The sequence below is a fragment of the Musca vetustissima genome, unplaced genomic scaffold, assembly GCF_032173495.1.
Source record: "Musca vetustissima isolate MV318-11 ecotype Yass unplaced genomic scaffold, APGP_CSIRO_Mvet_v1 utg38424, whole genome shotgun sequence".
Classification (NCBI taxonomy): domain Eukaryota; kingdom Metazoa; phylum Arthropoda; class Insecta; order Diptera; family Muscidae; genus Musca; species Musca vetustissima.
In genome coordinates, this window is record NW_026873890.1 from 123,941 (window position 1) to 138,812 (window position 14,872).

Consider the following 14,872-nt stretch of genomic DNA (forward strand, 5'->3'; position numbering starts at 1 on the left):
GTAAACTAAACGCTTCGTTTTGTTGCAATGAAGAAAGTTTTTTGTGCAGTTGCAGTGTGGTACGAGTATTACGCGAAAGCTTTCTATCTCTGCGTTGGAAAAACTAGCTTAACAGCATGCGGATTTTCATTTGATTACGGTACCGAAATATTAAAGTTGATTTAATATGTATGAAAAATCCAAATACTTTTTAATTGTTCAGCGATTAAAATCTCTTTAAAATAATTCAAGTATATTATTCAAATATTACACTCAAAGAAAATATATTTGAACTATCTTTCCAAAATGATTATCCGATAAAGTCAAGAGCTGACATACTGGGGACTTCTTATGTAGATGAGAGAGACTTTAGCTAAACAGGGATCTATTTTTGTATACTCTCCACATGAGATAAGAACTGAAGACAAAAAGATTATCAAGTCATATATATCCCTAAGAGAAGTTTGAGATATGATTCAACACAGTTCAAGAGTCTTGCCATGTCTGCGGAGTAGCGCACCAGGTGATGGAATATAGTACGAAGAATAAGTGAATTCTTCGTTAAAAACTGAACGAAAATCGTTGATTATAGTTGAGTCTAACCTAGTCCTGCCTCTTTTCGGGGAATCGTTCAATTCAACTAGTTCGGGAATTAAAAAAAGTCATTGGTACGTCTTGCTGTGCATATTTTCATTATGGCGATTTTTTAAGTAGATGAGAGAGAATTTTGTTAAACAGGGATCTATTTCTGTATACAGTTCACTTGAGATGAGACTTAAACCAGGAGGATGCAGACAGAAAGGTGAGGTCATATCCAGAAGATGATGAAATATAGAAAGTTGTTACCTACGGCATCATCAGAAACAATAGTCAAACTTTAAGAATTCCGAATTTTCTGCTTCTGCCTAGTTCACTATAGGGACAAAATTTGAATTATAAACTGCACATGAACGAGACTTTAGCTAATGAGGCCCTGTTGACAATTTGTTTTATTCGACATCGATGAAGGTCAAGGCATCATATGCTACTGCACGTGAACAAGCCATTGGTTTGACATGATTCGATTCGTGAACGGTTGACGGTTCAATATTTGAATAAGAAAATAAATAGTCTAACCGAGGCTTCATATTTAAAATTTAACCAAAAATTAGAAGAAGCAGGACTTGAAATTGCAAAACTACGAGTAATGAGCCAGAATGTATTCTGAAGTTTATGGAATATGTCAATGTTGCCTTTATATAAGTAACATTGAACGTCATTGAACGCCCAGTTGGAACGGGTCGTAAAGCTTAACCATAAAGCCATGATCTATAAAAGCCATTTTTGAATTCTTTTCTTTAGAAAAATAATTTACAGACCCTCAGGTCCTATTTTCTATAAAAATCCATTTTTTAATTCTTTTCTTTAGAAAAATAATTTACAGACCCTCAGGTCCTATTTTTTCTATAGAAAAAAAAATCACAGACGTGCAGGTCCCATTTTAGTCTATAGAAACTTGTTTTTGTAGGACATGTGGTTATTATCATCCAATTGGTGATCTTCAGCTCGGGATCCACTGAAAGAGAGATTTCAAGGACCACTTAGAGGAGTCTCCTATGAGTCAAATTTAGCAAGAAGACCTTCTAGAGGTATTCTATACTTAGAAAATCTGTCAGAGTTATAGCTATAGAAGACATCGGAAAGGCGGAAGGCCTTCCCGAAGCCTTTTATGATTAGAGGATCAAAGGGAGGTCTTCTATACCTAGAAGAATTAGAAGAGCGTTCAATGTTCAGGTAGCGAACAGGAATTTTCGCTTAATAAAACCAGTGAGCGGAGCAGTATAGTCGGACGGGGCCAACCATACGATACCCTACACAACTACCACGGAACTCAAATTTTCTGCGGATGTATATTCCGAGCCTGGGCAATAATTCGTGATATTTGCACCCTCTTGCCCGATTAGTGGTAAACAGCAACTCTTCCTCAAACTGACATATTTTCCGAATATTACGAGTATTCAGTACAGCTATTGTCCAGATTCCCTTCACCGTGGGTTGTGTTGTGATGTTCGGCTTTCATTTGTGGTCTATAGATCGACTCGATAATAACACAAACAAATTAAGTTTTCGGTCCACTTCATTCCAAAATTATTATCTGATCATCACCGAAAATTATAGGCGTTGTCCTTGACCATAACTGGAACCTCATGGAACATTTCAAAGCGATCAGCGCTATAGTTCCGCTCTCTAGAGTTATAATGGGTTACTAAATAATATACGAATACGGAGATACCTGTAAATATTTAGGAGTAACTCCCACATCCGAGCACATACAACAATATAATTGGTATTAATTTAAAAGTCAACCACTCCTCTTGGATATAATATAAACTTCTCGGGTCTATGTCCTTCAGGGATAAATATATACGCTATAGAATACAAATTTTGTCATTTTTCACACAAAAGTCAGGGTCCATTTGACCCACTAAATATTGACCGATCTTTATGAAAACAGGCATGCTTATTCTTTGGCCTGATCCCCTTCTCCGTGGAAAATTTCACGATGTTTGGGCCATAATTGCGGCCTCTGGAGCGACCAGAAAAACCGACAAAAATTTAGTATTTGGTCCATTTCATCCCCTAAATATTAATAGATCTTTCCCAAAAACAGTAGGGGTCTTCATTGGCCAGAACCCATCCTACATGCAAAATTTCGTGAAGATTGGTCCATAACTGTGGCCTGTATCGTGTTTACAAATTATAATGGACATACGGACGGACACACATGTCTAGATCGACTTAGCTAGTCGAGATATGACGATCGGTATACTTAAAGGTGGGTCTAGGACCAATATTTCGCGGCGTTACAAACTTTTGGGGCTGCACAAAGCTATAATACCCTGACAACATAGTTGTGTAGGGTATAAATAGTGAATTTCTTGCTGTGGGTTTCTTGTTTAAAAATGAGAAAATTGTAGTAAACAGGGATATATTTTTATACAGTCCACTTTAGATAAGAGATATTTCTTAATTAATGTTTGTATTTAGAAATAAGAGAGCATTTTCTATTGCCTCATATGGTATGTGTGGGTGAGATTGCGGGGATCTACAAAAAAATGTTTTTGAATTTTTATATAGAATTTTCTATGTGATTTTTTCTATAAAAATGGGGTCGTAAGGTTGAACCATAAAGCCATGATATAAAAAACTAGTGTGATTTGCTGGTAGTTGAGGTGGAAACGCATACAGCAAGTATTGCAACGATCCACATTCTGAAATCTTTGGAAGTGGAAGTAAAACAAGTCTCGGAAGGTGTGACTTCTTTGGAGGGGCAGCTGTATGTCGTCAATGACAGTAAAAGGCTACAGAGGGTAAGTTAAAGACCAAATATTTATATATTTTTTTAATTACCAGAAAAGAGCGCGAGCTGATGTACCCTGAAGACACCAGTAGATACCAATTTTGTCCTTTAAGAAATTTTGCAGTCATTGAAAGGCTGAGAGGAGAACTACAAAAAAAGTTCTCGAACATAAGTGTATTGGTGGTAGCTGAGAAGAATGCGAGTACAGCAAGAGTTGCAGCTAATCACATCGTGAAATCCAGGGAAGTGGAAGAAATTAAACTTTCGAAAGGCGAAGTAACATCGAGCAGCAGAATCCGTATATGATAAGTTCGCGATGAAAAGAATGATTAGTATGTTACCGATAAATACAAATGTTGCGGCTTGGAAGACGAGCCGCATTTCACCGGTGTTGAGTACTATGTGGCCGGTAAGCAGAGGCCGACAATTGCAGTAGGTTCAGTTTGGGTGACGAAATCGGCAGATATTTGGAGAGATGATGATAAACGCCCAGTATGAACTGGTGAATGGTTAAGGAATGAGCATTCTGAGGTCGAATTGTTGTGACCTAAAAAAACAAGTTCCCGAACTTAAGGGTTAATTTGGTGACAGATGAAGAGAGATTGCGTACAGAAAGTACTGCAGCGAACCATATTGTAAAATCCTTGAAAGTTAAAACGGATTTCGGAAGGTTTGCCTTCTTCCGAGTAGATCCGTCGATAAGCTGAGACCGAACGTGATATGGGGTTGCGATAAAAAAGGATGTGTCCAGAGAGAGTAGTTGGTTTTTATCCAATTCACAGAAAGTAGCTCGAGGTGTGGTTGCGAACTCGGTGAGTTTCTTAGGCAAATGCCCACCAAAGACAGTAAGGATCTACAGAGGAACGTGGCAAATCACATATACACATTTCCAATTTCCAGAAAGTATCTGGAGCTGAGTTTGCGGTGAAAAAAATTAAAGAGAGGAATTGTCGGATATTTGCCGTGAATATATCTTTATTGACTAAAAGATTAACCTATTTCGCCGCCCTGGTAATTCATGTCTGAATTTTATCCATTAGTAACTATTTACTTTTCCACATCTTTTTAAACCTCTCCTTCATTTTAAATTTTCCTTATCAGGCAATAAATCATCTCTTAAGGTCTAAGCAAGATTAAAATTTGCGTGACTGGGGCTACAATGTTTTACATTTAAGCATGCTATTTCTTGCATAAATTTCCATTGATTTTGTGCATGCCTCTCATATATAAGGAACATTTTTATAAAGGTCTAGGCTGAATGGTGACTTAAAATTAATAATTAAAAAATACAAAATCGTGAACCTATAGTTCATTTCTGACTAACAATGAATTGCATTTTTAAAATTCTAAAACACAATTTTATATATTCGATATCTTGGTATATATATTTAGAATCATCACATTAAATAAAATATTTATTTTAAAAATATAAAAAATACTTATATACAAAAATAAAAAATAATAACAATACTCTTGGGAGTTTTAAGTACACTTCATGAAATATCTGTTCCTATCACTTTTCGGACTTACAAAACTTACAAACTAATTTAACTACTTATTTTGTGCTAAAATATCCAATATTTAGGACCTGATTCATTCTTCTTCGGCTCCTGTACATCCTACAGCTGAGTATTACTTATATCCATGTCGACAGTCCACACGGGTTTCGGCAACGGTGATATATCTTTTTTCTCAGGAATTGTATCTGCATTTTGTTGTGTTGGCGCCGCGGGTGCTCGTGGTGTTAACATTAAACACGTACAGATGCCACCAAATATACTCAGCCAACAATAGGCACTTAACGAAAATGCAACATCGATTTTCTTTAGAACATTTATAAAGGGTGCTGAGAGTAGCCAAACTCGAGCCCATGTCACCACAGAGAAAACATATGGTATTTTCTTATTGGCTGGCATAACTTCAGCCATGCAGGCCAGTATCATCGATTGGGCACAGGAGACACCCATTTTGGGTATGGTGGCAATTATCATCCACAGGGTGACTTTCAGCTCGGGATCCACTGCAAGAGGAGAAAAGGGAAATTAAAGGGAATTATTGCAAGGTAGAAATGTTTTTTCGATTTTAAAGGTCTCTTAGACAGGCCTCTTTTATATGTAGAAGGCCACTCAGAGGCCTTATACTGCTAAACACCTTCTGGATGTCTTCTATAACTGGAGTCTTTTGTAGTTTTAATACCTTATGAAGTCTAATATAGCCGAAAGACTTTTCGAAGATAGCAAACTTACAGAAACTTAGAATAGGTTACCTTCGTTAGAAGACATTTCTGAGTTGTCTTATATTGTATAACTTCTAGAGGTATTTTATAGCTAGATGCATTGTAGAGGTCTTCTATACTTAGAAAACCTGTCAGAGTTATATCTATAGAAGATATAGGAAAGGGAGAAGGCCTTTCAGAGGTCTTTTATGACTTCAGGATAACTTGTTAATACCTAGAAGTTCGGTTAGAGTTGAAAAAATCTACGCTTTGACTAGCCTTGAAAAAATATTTTTTAAAAAAATCTACGCTTTGGCTACTAGAGTAATGGATATAGAAAAACTTAGGAATATATTCTAGGAGTTCACCCAAATGTCTGTTATGGATAGAATACCTTTCAGGGGGCAGAGAACTTTGGCTAGGAGACCTTTCAATGTACTTCTATGGACCTTCCAAAGGCCCACCTAGTCAAAAATACTTTGCAGAGGTCTTTTATGACTAGAGGATCACAGAGAGATTTGTAATACCTAGAAGGTCTGTTAGAGTTAAGAGTATAGAAGGTTTCAGGAATGTCTTCTAGGTTTAGGTTTCAAATGCCTTCTATAGCCTCCTTGCAGATACCTCAGATATCTAGAAGTCCCTCCATAAGTCTGTTATGGCTAGAATACCTTTCAGGGGACCAGAGAACTTTAGCTAGGTGACCTTTCTGTGAACTTCTATGGTCCTTTTAAAGGCTTACCTAGTCAAAAATACTTTGCAGAGGTCTTGTATAACTAGAGGATCACACAGATGTCTGTGATAACTAGAAGGTCTGTTAGAGTTAATGGTATGGAAGACATTAGGAATGTCTTCTTAGTTTAGAAGACCTTCAGATATCTAGAAGTCCCTCCAAAAGTATGTTATGGCTAGAATGCCTTTCAGGGGACCAGAGAACTTAGGCTAGGAGACCTTTCAGTGAACTTTAATGGACCTTCCAAAGGCTCGCCAAGTGAAAAATACTTTGCAGAAATCTTTTATGACTAGAGAATCAGACAGAGGTCTGTAGAAAGTCTGTTAGAGTTATGGGTATAGAAGACATTAGGTATGTCTTCAAGGTTTAGAAGACCTATCAAATGCTTTCTATGGCCTCCCTGCAGATGCCTCGCGTATCTAGTAGTCCCCCCACAAGTCTGTTATGTCTAGAAGACCTTTCAGAGGACCAGAGAACTTTGGTTAGAATAACTTCCAGTGAACTTCTATGGCTCGAAGACCTTACAGAGGACCACCTAGTCAAAAACACTTGCCAGCAGTAATCATCGGTTAGAAGATCTTACAGAGGTATTTCATATATGGAAGATGACTTATAGGATTCAATAGCCAGAAGACCTTCTAGATCTATACTATACTACCAGAAAACATTCCAGAGCCTTTTAGGGCTAGAAAATATTCCATAGGTCACTTACATTTAGAAGACCATATAGAAGCCTACTATATCGAAAGGAACTCCCGAAGGTCGTTTGCGTCTAGAAGACCTACCAAAGGCGTTAGGTGTCTAAAACACCTTCCAGAGGTCTTTTATGGTCATAAATGAAGAAGTTGTAGATTTCTATAGAAGAACTTCGAGAGATTACATCGACCTCTCAATGGCCTTCATAGACATAAAATGCTCTAGAGGTCATGTAAAGACCCTCTTGAGGACTTCTACACCAGAAAAACCTTCCAGAGAACATTTATAATCAGAAGACCTACCAGAGAAGACCTTTCGAATCTCTTCAATGACTAAAAAACTTTAGGAGATCTTCCATAACCAGAAGAGCTCCCAAGGGACTTTTCTGAGGTCGACCAGAAAACGTTCCAAAGGTCTTTTAGGGCTTGAAAACCTTCCATAGGTCTCGGGATATCTTTTGAAGATAATCCCAAAGGTCTTAGGTGACTAAAACACCTTCTACACCAGGAAACCCTCCCAGAGAACTTCTATAACCAGAAGAGAAGACCTCCCTTCCAGAGAAGATCTTCCGAATATTTTCAATGTCTAGAAAAACTTCCGGAGATCCTCCATGACGAGAAGGCGTTCCAGAGAACTTGTTTAAGGTTTCCTATAGCTAGGAGACTTTTGAGCAGTTTAGGACTCTTGCACATTGGATAGCCAGAAGACTTTGCTCGGGTTTTACATATTTTTAGCTGCATGACCTTTAAAACGTAAATCCCTTTCAACTTACTTTCCGAATGACTGAAGAGCCATCCCAGGCAGCCAATAAGACCAGCTATAATATTGAAAACTCCAGCACATTGCCACTTCCATTTGTTGTGCCGCAAAGTAAAATGCAAGGCCAAGAAGCAGCCAAAGATTTCAGAGAAACCTAAAATTGCAAAATCAATTAAAAATTCATCCAAAAGACTCCATCCCTTCCTTCCCACACTTACCCATTGCCACAGTGTTCGGCACCAAGTAGTCGCGGCCAAATGAACGAATATTCAGCAACATGCCCATGAAATTTATAATGAAAGCAGCCAAGGCCAAATGAGCGGCAATCATATGGACCTTGGCCCGAGGACCTTTCCACAAATCTAACCACTTTGCTGGTGCTGGGGCAGACCGTAATTTCTCCCTTAATTGTTGTAACTGATGATGAAAATCTGCAGGAATTTTACATAGGCGATCATTGATACCAGCTCCCTCCCGTATTATAGCCTCTACTCTCGCCACATCTTTATCACAGCCATTTTTCAGCAGCCATCTTGGAGATTCGGGGGTCCATTGTAGTAGAAGAGTTAAAAATAATGTTGGAAATGTTATACCCAAATAGATGTGAGTCCAACTGTTGAAGAAGGCACTAAGAGAGGGCAGGAAGATGACACCCAATGACCAAAAGGTGTCATAGAGTATTATTGCACCAATACGATAGATGCCAGATGTAATATCAGCGACTGGAAGGAATGAAGGAGGAAAATTTGGGAAAAAGAAATAGAATAAATAAGTAATCGAACTTATTTAAAAAAATAATGTGATAAAATAAAAATATAATTGAAAATTAGAACATGTTCTCATTTAAAATAAGTCGTTGAGCACCAAGCCCCTTAGCTGTAATCGAGCAAACATACTTTTAGGCGTTATTGAATTTTTGGTCGTTAAATGCAAACTAGACACTTATAATGAGGTGTCAGAATTCCTGTGATTTGAAGACCTTCTATAATTCCTTTAATATAATATCGAGAACCATATATATATATATATATATATACATAAATCTAGAGAACATTTTACCGATCTTCACTAGAGAGCGATTTAATTTGTCCCTGATAAATTAGGCAATGTACTATTAAGATGGATATGGATGCCGATCATCTTCCCATTGAACAATAGAGAATTCATCAGAAGAATCTATCACCAAATGTGTCAATGACAACGAAGTACAAAAAAATTCTGCTACCGGTTCATCGAACTACATTTCAGAATGAAATCAGGAATCTGTAATCAAGAGAACCTTCGATGGTGTCTCTGAATGACGAGAGATCCCTAGCACCATAGACCAATCCACAGGAAGGTAATGTTGTATCTATATTGTCCAGAAGAAGAGTCAGTAAAAAGGCCTCTAGAAAGGCGACTGTGGGGCAACCCGATTTCGAGTAACAAAACCAATACACCAAGGGAAAGCCGTTCCACAGAACAACTTCTATAGATGTTTTTGAGTTGGAAGGTCATATATAATGTCTCACCAAATATAATGTCTTCTACAGGCAGACTACCATCAATAGGTTTTTCGTAAACAGAAGACATTATTTTGGTGTTCTACGAACACACTACATGCTAGAGGTTTTCCTTTAACAGAACAGCTGCCAGGGAACTTTTATAGACAGATCTCCTATTTAGCCAGAAACATACTTAAAGTTCTCTTCAGAGGTAGTCTATAGATTCTCCATAAATTGAAGCCCGTTTATAGGTCTCATGTAGACTGAAACAGAAGGCCAACTAAAAGCCCTATCAGAAAGCCTGCTAAAGGCCTGATATAGGGGGAAGGCTAAGCGAAATAATTTTTACTGATCTTCTACAGGCCGTGTACAAACAGAAGACTTCCTGAAGGTTCTCTACAGGCATAGTATCATCTATGTATATAATTAAGTCTACAGATCTTCTATTTAGCCAGAAACATACCTTATGTTCCCTTCAGAGGTCTTATATTGATTGCTTGAAGACCGTCTGCAGGTCTTATATAGACAAACCACTTCTATAATCAGAAGGTCTACTAAAGATCCAATATAGGCAAAGACTAGCCAAATATTTTTAGTGGTTTATAGGCAGAATATTTGTAGTACCTATAGCTATAGAAAAACATTCTGATGGTCCTAGACTTACAGAAGACTTTCGGAAGGTTCTCTACAGGCATAATACCTCTTCTATATGTTTTCTAAAGACAAAAGACCGTTTGTAGATTTCTATAGATGAACTTCGAGAGATTACATCGACCTCTCAATGGCCTTAATAGACATAAAATGCTCGAGAGGCCATGTAAAGACCCTCTTGAGGATTTCTACCCCAGGAAAACCTTCCCGAGAAATTCTATAACCAGAAAACCTTCCAGAGAAGATCTTCCGAATCTCTTCAATGACTAAAAAACTTTAGGAGATCCTCCATGGCCAGAAGGACTTCCATAGGATTAAATATTTTATAGTGATTTATAGTCAGAATACTTATAGTACCTATAGCTATAGAAAACATTCTGATGGTCCTGGAGCTACAGAAGACTTTCTGAAGGTTCTCTAAAGGTATAATATCTTCTAAGTGTTTCTCTTATAGATAGAATATCTTCTATAGGTTTTCTAAAGACAAAAGACCGTTTGTAGATTTCTATAGAAGAACTTCGAGAGATTATATCGACCTCTCAATGGCCTACATAGACATAAAATGCTCTAGAGGTCATGTAAAGACCCCTTTGAGGATTTCTACACAAGGAAAACCTTTCCGAGAACTTCTATAACCAGAAGACCTTACAGAGAAGATCTTCCGAATATCTTCAATGACTAAAAGCTTTAGGAGATCCTCCATGGCCAGGAAAACCTTTCCGAGAAATATCTTCTATATGTTTTCTAAAGACAAAAGACCGTTTGGAGATTTGTATGGAAGAACTTTGAGATATTACTCCGACATCCCAATGGCCTTCATAGACATTAAAGTATTTTACGGTCCCTTAACATTACCTTTGCAAAAGACGTCCCGAAAGTCGAGGTCTATCAGTAATTATTTACAGAACGGAGAGGAATTTTAGAAATTGGCCACGTTCTATAGGTTCTGAGAACTTTTATCGACGGAGAGCCATTAAAATGCCATTAATCTATTGGAGGTATAGAATATCACATTTTCTCTTTGGCTAGAATACCTTCCTGAGGACTTCTATAGCTAGTAGGGATGTTCTGTGTCTAGAAGACCTTTCAGATGTCTTTTGTGGCTAAAAAAACCTTGTCGAGTCCTCCATACCATATACAGGACTTCTATATCTATAAGACCTCCCAAATGAATTATAAGCCCTTTTACTTCTATAGCTAGAAAACCTTCAACAAATTTCAGAACCTTGAAGACCCGCTTGAAGTCTTCTGTAGCCCCCATTTAAAAGTTCCGATATTCGGAAAATTTGAACCTAATATTCTCATTGAATGATACCGAAATGCGAAATCGCAGAGAACATATATCTGCAGATTTTTTGTAATACCATTTTTGTTTAGCCGCCCTAATGATCCCGCTCATTTGATATTTTTGAGGTCTTGACCGCAATTTTCCAAGGAAGATGCTCTAATTTGGCCTTTGTATAAATGGTTCTATTTGGGTCTATGCTTTTCCAGGCCCCAATTTTATACTGAAGTACCCGGCATTTAAAATTCCTGATAAATAATATAATTCTTCCCCGAAAAGTTTCTGTGTAGGTCCATATGTTTCAATAGACCCCATACAGTGGTCCTGCACAATTTTCGAGTGTTTAATTACCTATCTCTGTTTTCTAAGCTGAATATCTACAATTCAGAACTTCATTTAGCATACAATGCAATAATATAGACCCCGTATAAATAAAGGGTGATTTTTTGAGGTTAGGATTTTCATGCATTAGTATTTGACAGATCACGTGGGATTTCAGACATGGTGTCAAAGGGAAAGATGCTCAGTATGCTTTGACATTTCATCATGAATAGACTTACTAACGAGCAACGCTTGCAAATCATTGAATTTTATTACCAAAATCAGTGTTCGGTTCGAAATGTGTTTCGCGCTTTACGTCCGATTTATGGTCTACATAATCGACCAAGTGAGCAAACAATTAATGCGATTGTGACCAAGTTTCGCACTCAGTTTACTTTATTGGACATTAAACCAACCACACGAATGCGTACAGAAGAGAATATTGCGTCTGTTTCTGAGAGTTTTGCTGAAGACCGTGAAATGTCGATTCGTCGCCGTTCGCAGCAATTGGGTTTGTGTTATTCGACCGCATGGAAGATTTTACGCAAAGATCTTGGTGTAAAACCGTATAAAATACAGCTCGTGCAAGAACTGAAGCCGAACGATATGCCACAACGTCGAATTTTCAGTGAATGGGCCCTAGAAAAGTTTGCAGAAAATCCGCTTTTTTATCGACAAATTTTGTTCAGCGATGAGGCTCATTTCTGGTTGAATGGCTACGTAAATAAGCAAAATTGCCGCATTTGGAGTGAAGAGCAACCAGAAGCCGTTCAAGAACTGCCCATGCATCCCGAAAAATACACTGTTTGGTGTGGTTTGTACGCTGGTGGAATCATTGGACCGTATTTTTTCAAAGATGCTGTTGGACGCAACGTTACGGTGAATGGCGATCGCTATCGTTCGATGCTAACAAACTTTTTGTTGCCAAAAATGGAAGAACTGAACTTGGTTGACATGTGGTTTCAACAAGATGGCGCTACATGCCACACAGCTCGCGATTCTATGGCCATTTTGAGGGAAAACTTCGGAGAACAATTCATCTCAAGAAATGGACCGGTAAGTTGGCCACCAAGATCATGCGATCAAGTCTAAAGTCTACAGAAATAAGCCAGCAACTATTCCAGCTTTGGAAGACAACATTTCCGAAGAAATTCGGGCTATTCCGGCCGAAATTCTCGAAAAAGTTGCCCAAAATTGGACTTTCCGAATGGACCACCTAAGACGCAGCCGCGGTCAACATTTAAATGAAATTATCTTCAAAAAGTAAATGTCATGGACCAATCTAACGTTTCAAATAAAGAACCGATGAGATTTTGCAAATTTTATGCGTTTTTTTTTTAAAGTTATCAAGCTCTTAACAAATCACTCTTTATCCCGGCTGATTTAGCGAATATCCAATGTTCAGCAATTACCATAAATTTGTCACGATTTTAATTATCTTTAAAAAATGTCCATTTTAATTTGTCAGGTCATTGAAAATTGTCGAAATTTGAAACCGAGAATAGAAGGTCCTTTTAAAAAAATCTTCTTAAAAACTAGTCCTACTTTTTAAATGATTTCAACATATAAACATTCGTTTTGCGAATATTTAAAATTTAATTCACAACCCCACCCCGCATCATTTTCAATTACTTACATATGGCTTGTCCTGAGGTAAACATGATAGCACAACAAACAGCTGACAGGCAACGGAAGGCACAGTGCAGGCTAAAGTCTCGGGCATATCCGGTTACAATGCCACAAATGATTTGGGCCATTTGCCCGATGAAATAAACATTGCGGGGACTGACACTGGAAAAAGCAAAGAGTCAAACAAAAACAACAATAGAACAAAATTTGTACTTACAACAACATCATTTTGGTGGCCACAACACCACCCACCAGCACTCCAAACAAATGCCAATATTGGGTCCATGCCACAAAAATATCCCTGAGGCAGACCAAATCAAATTCCATGATAAGTGACTGGAAATCAAAATTATATAGGAATTGGGTACATTCTTGCCGCCCTTCCACAGGGTCCTCAATATAACATTGGTTGGGTGAAATCGTTTGATTTGCTGTTAAACCTTCGGAATTACACTGGAATTCTTTTTCTGGATATAATTCGGGAGCGGTAAAAATTATACAGGCCATAAACCATGAGGCTGGTATTTTACAAAGGAAAATTATGAGTACCGTGCGTAGTTGCCACACTCCAAAGTCACCAATAATTTGACCAATTATATCCATGGGAGGGGATGCTGCTGAAGTGGGAGGAGGTTGAGGTGTCGTTACTGCACTGCCTGGAATGTGAAATTGGTTTGTCATGTCCTTTTCCAAGGCTAGACGTTGATGATTGTTCTCATTCGACTCCTTGACATAGGCCATATTGTGTTGCCCCAATTTGGGGGTATGCTGAGGCGACACCCTACTGGTTCCATTGGATTGGGGCATTTTTATTTGTGTTTGCTTTTCTGCTTGTTTTTCAATCCCTTAGCTTTATTTCGAAATGTCAACTCGTGGCTTATTGTTGTCCGCCGCTCCACTTCAGACTTCCATGTTTTTGTGCCAGCTATTGAAATATGAAAATAAAAAATATGTTCTGAATGAATTCGATGTTCGAACTTTCGTTTACAATTCATTTCAATTAACATCAATTGATTCGATTTATAGAAACAATTAACAGAACTGAATCTTTTGTGCTGGTGATTCGCCAGGCGGAGACAAGCCTTTCAAACCGCAATCATTTCTTGGGAATTGTAATTTTGTGATGAAGGGTAGAAGTGGAATGGGATAGTTTTAGCAGGGGATAACCTTGATTTGAAATTCAAATAAAAAATATTGAAATTAATATGTAAATAATATTCAAATTCCGCATTTCAAGATGATTACAACACCAACTAGATTGAAAATTTAAATCGTCGACGTAGTTTTCTCTTTCTAGACGTTGATTTAAAAAAAGTATTGGATTTTTATACCATACACAACTATGTTGTCAGGGTATTATAGCTTAGTGCAGCCCCAAGAGTTTGTAACGCCGAGAAATATTAGTCCTAGACACACCTTTAAGTATACCGATCGTCATATCTCGTCTAGAGTCGATCTAGACATGTGTGTCCGTCCGTCCATTATAAATTGTAAGCACGATACAGGCTACAGTTATAGACCAATCTTCATGAAATTTTGCATGTAGGATGGATTCGGCCCAATGAAGACCCCTATTGTTTTTGGTGAAGATCGGGTAATATTTAGGGGATGAAATGGACCAAATACTAAATTTTTGTCTGATTTTCTAGTCGCTCCAGAGGCCTCAATTATGACCCAAACATCGCGAATTTTTACATGGAGAAGGGGATTGATGAAGATCGGTCAATATTTAGCGGGTCAAATGGACCCTGACTTTTGTGTGAAAAATGACAAAATTTGGCGT

General features: G+C 37.9%; 1 protein-coding gene across 1 annotated transcript; it reads right to left on the reverse strand.

Annotated features, from left to right (window-relative positions):
- Nucleotides 1-4,938: 4,938 nt before the first annotated feature.
- Nucleotides 4,939-13,896, reverse strand: LOC133328910 (solute carrier family 22 member 13). The gene is made up of 5 exons (XM_061537423.1): nucleotides 13,307-13,896; nucleotides 13,097-13,251; nucleotides 7,938-8,441; nucleotides 7,733-7,873; nucleotides 4,939-5,339 (listed from the first exon to the last, which is right to left on the reverse strand). Exons 1-5 carry the CDS (start codon nucleotides 13,894-13,896, stop codon nucleotides 4,939-4,941), a joined length of 1,791 nt encoding a protein of 596 aa, XP_061393407.1.
- Between the last annotated feature and the right edge of the window lie 976 nt (nucleotides 13,897-14,872).

What these genes read in the sequence shown, in the direction of transcription:
- LOC133328910 (XM_061537423.1), bottom strand. Translation starts at nt 13,896, where the DNA reads ATGCCCCAATCCAATGGAACCAGTAGGGTGTCGCCTCAGCATACCCCC. An exon ending in TACCTCAGGACAAGCCATAT is followed by an intron (nt 8,442 to 13,096) that starts GTAAGTAATTGA and finishes CATTCCTTCCAG; the next exon opens with TCGCTGATATTACATCTGGC. An exon ending in GCCGAACACTGTGGCAATGG is followed by an intron (nt 7,874 to 7,937) that starts GTAAGTGTGGGA and finishes TTGCAATTTTAG; the next exon opens with GTTTCTCTGAAATCTTTGGC.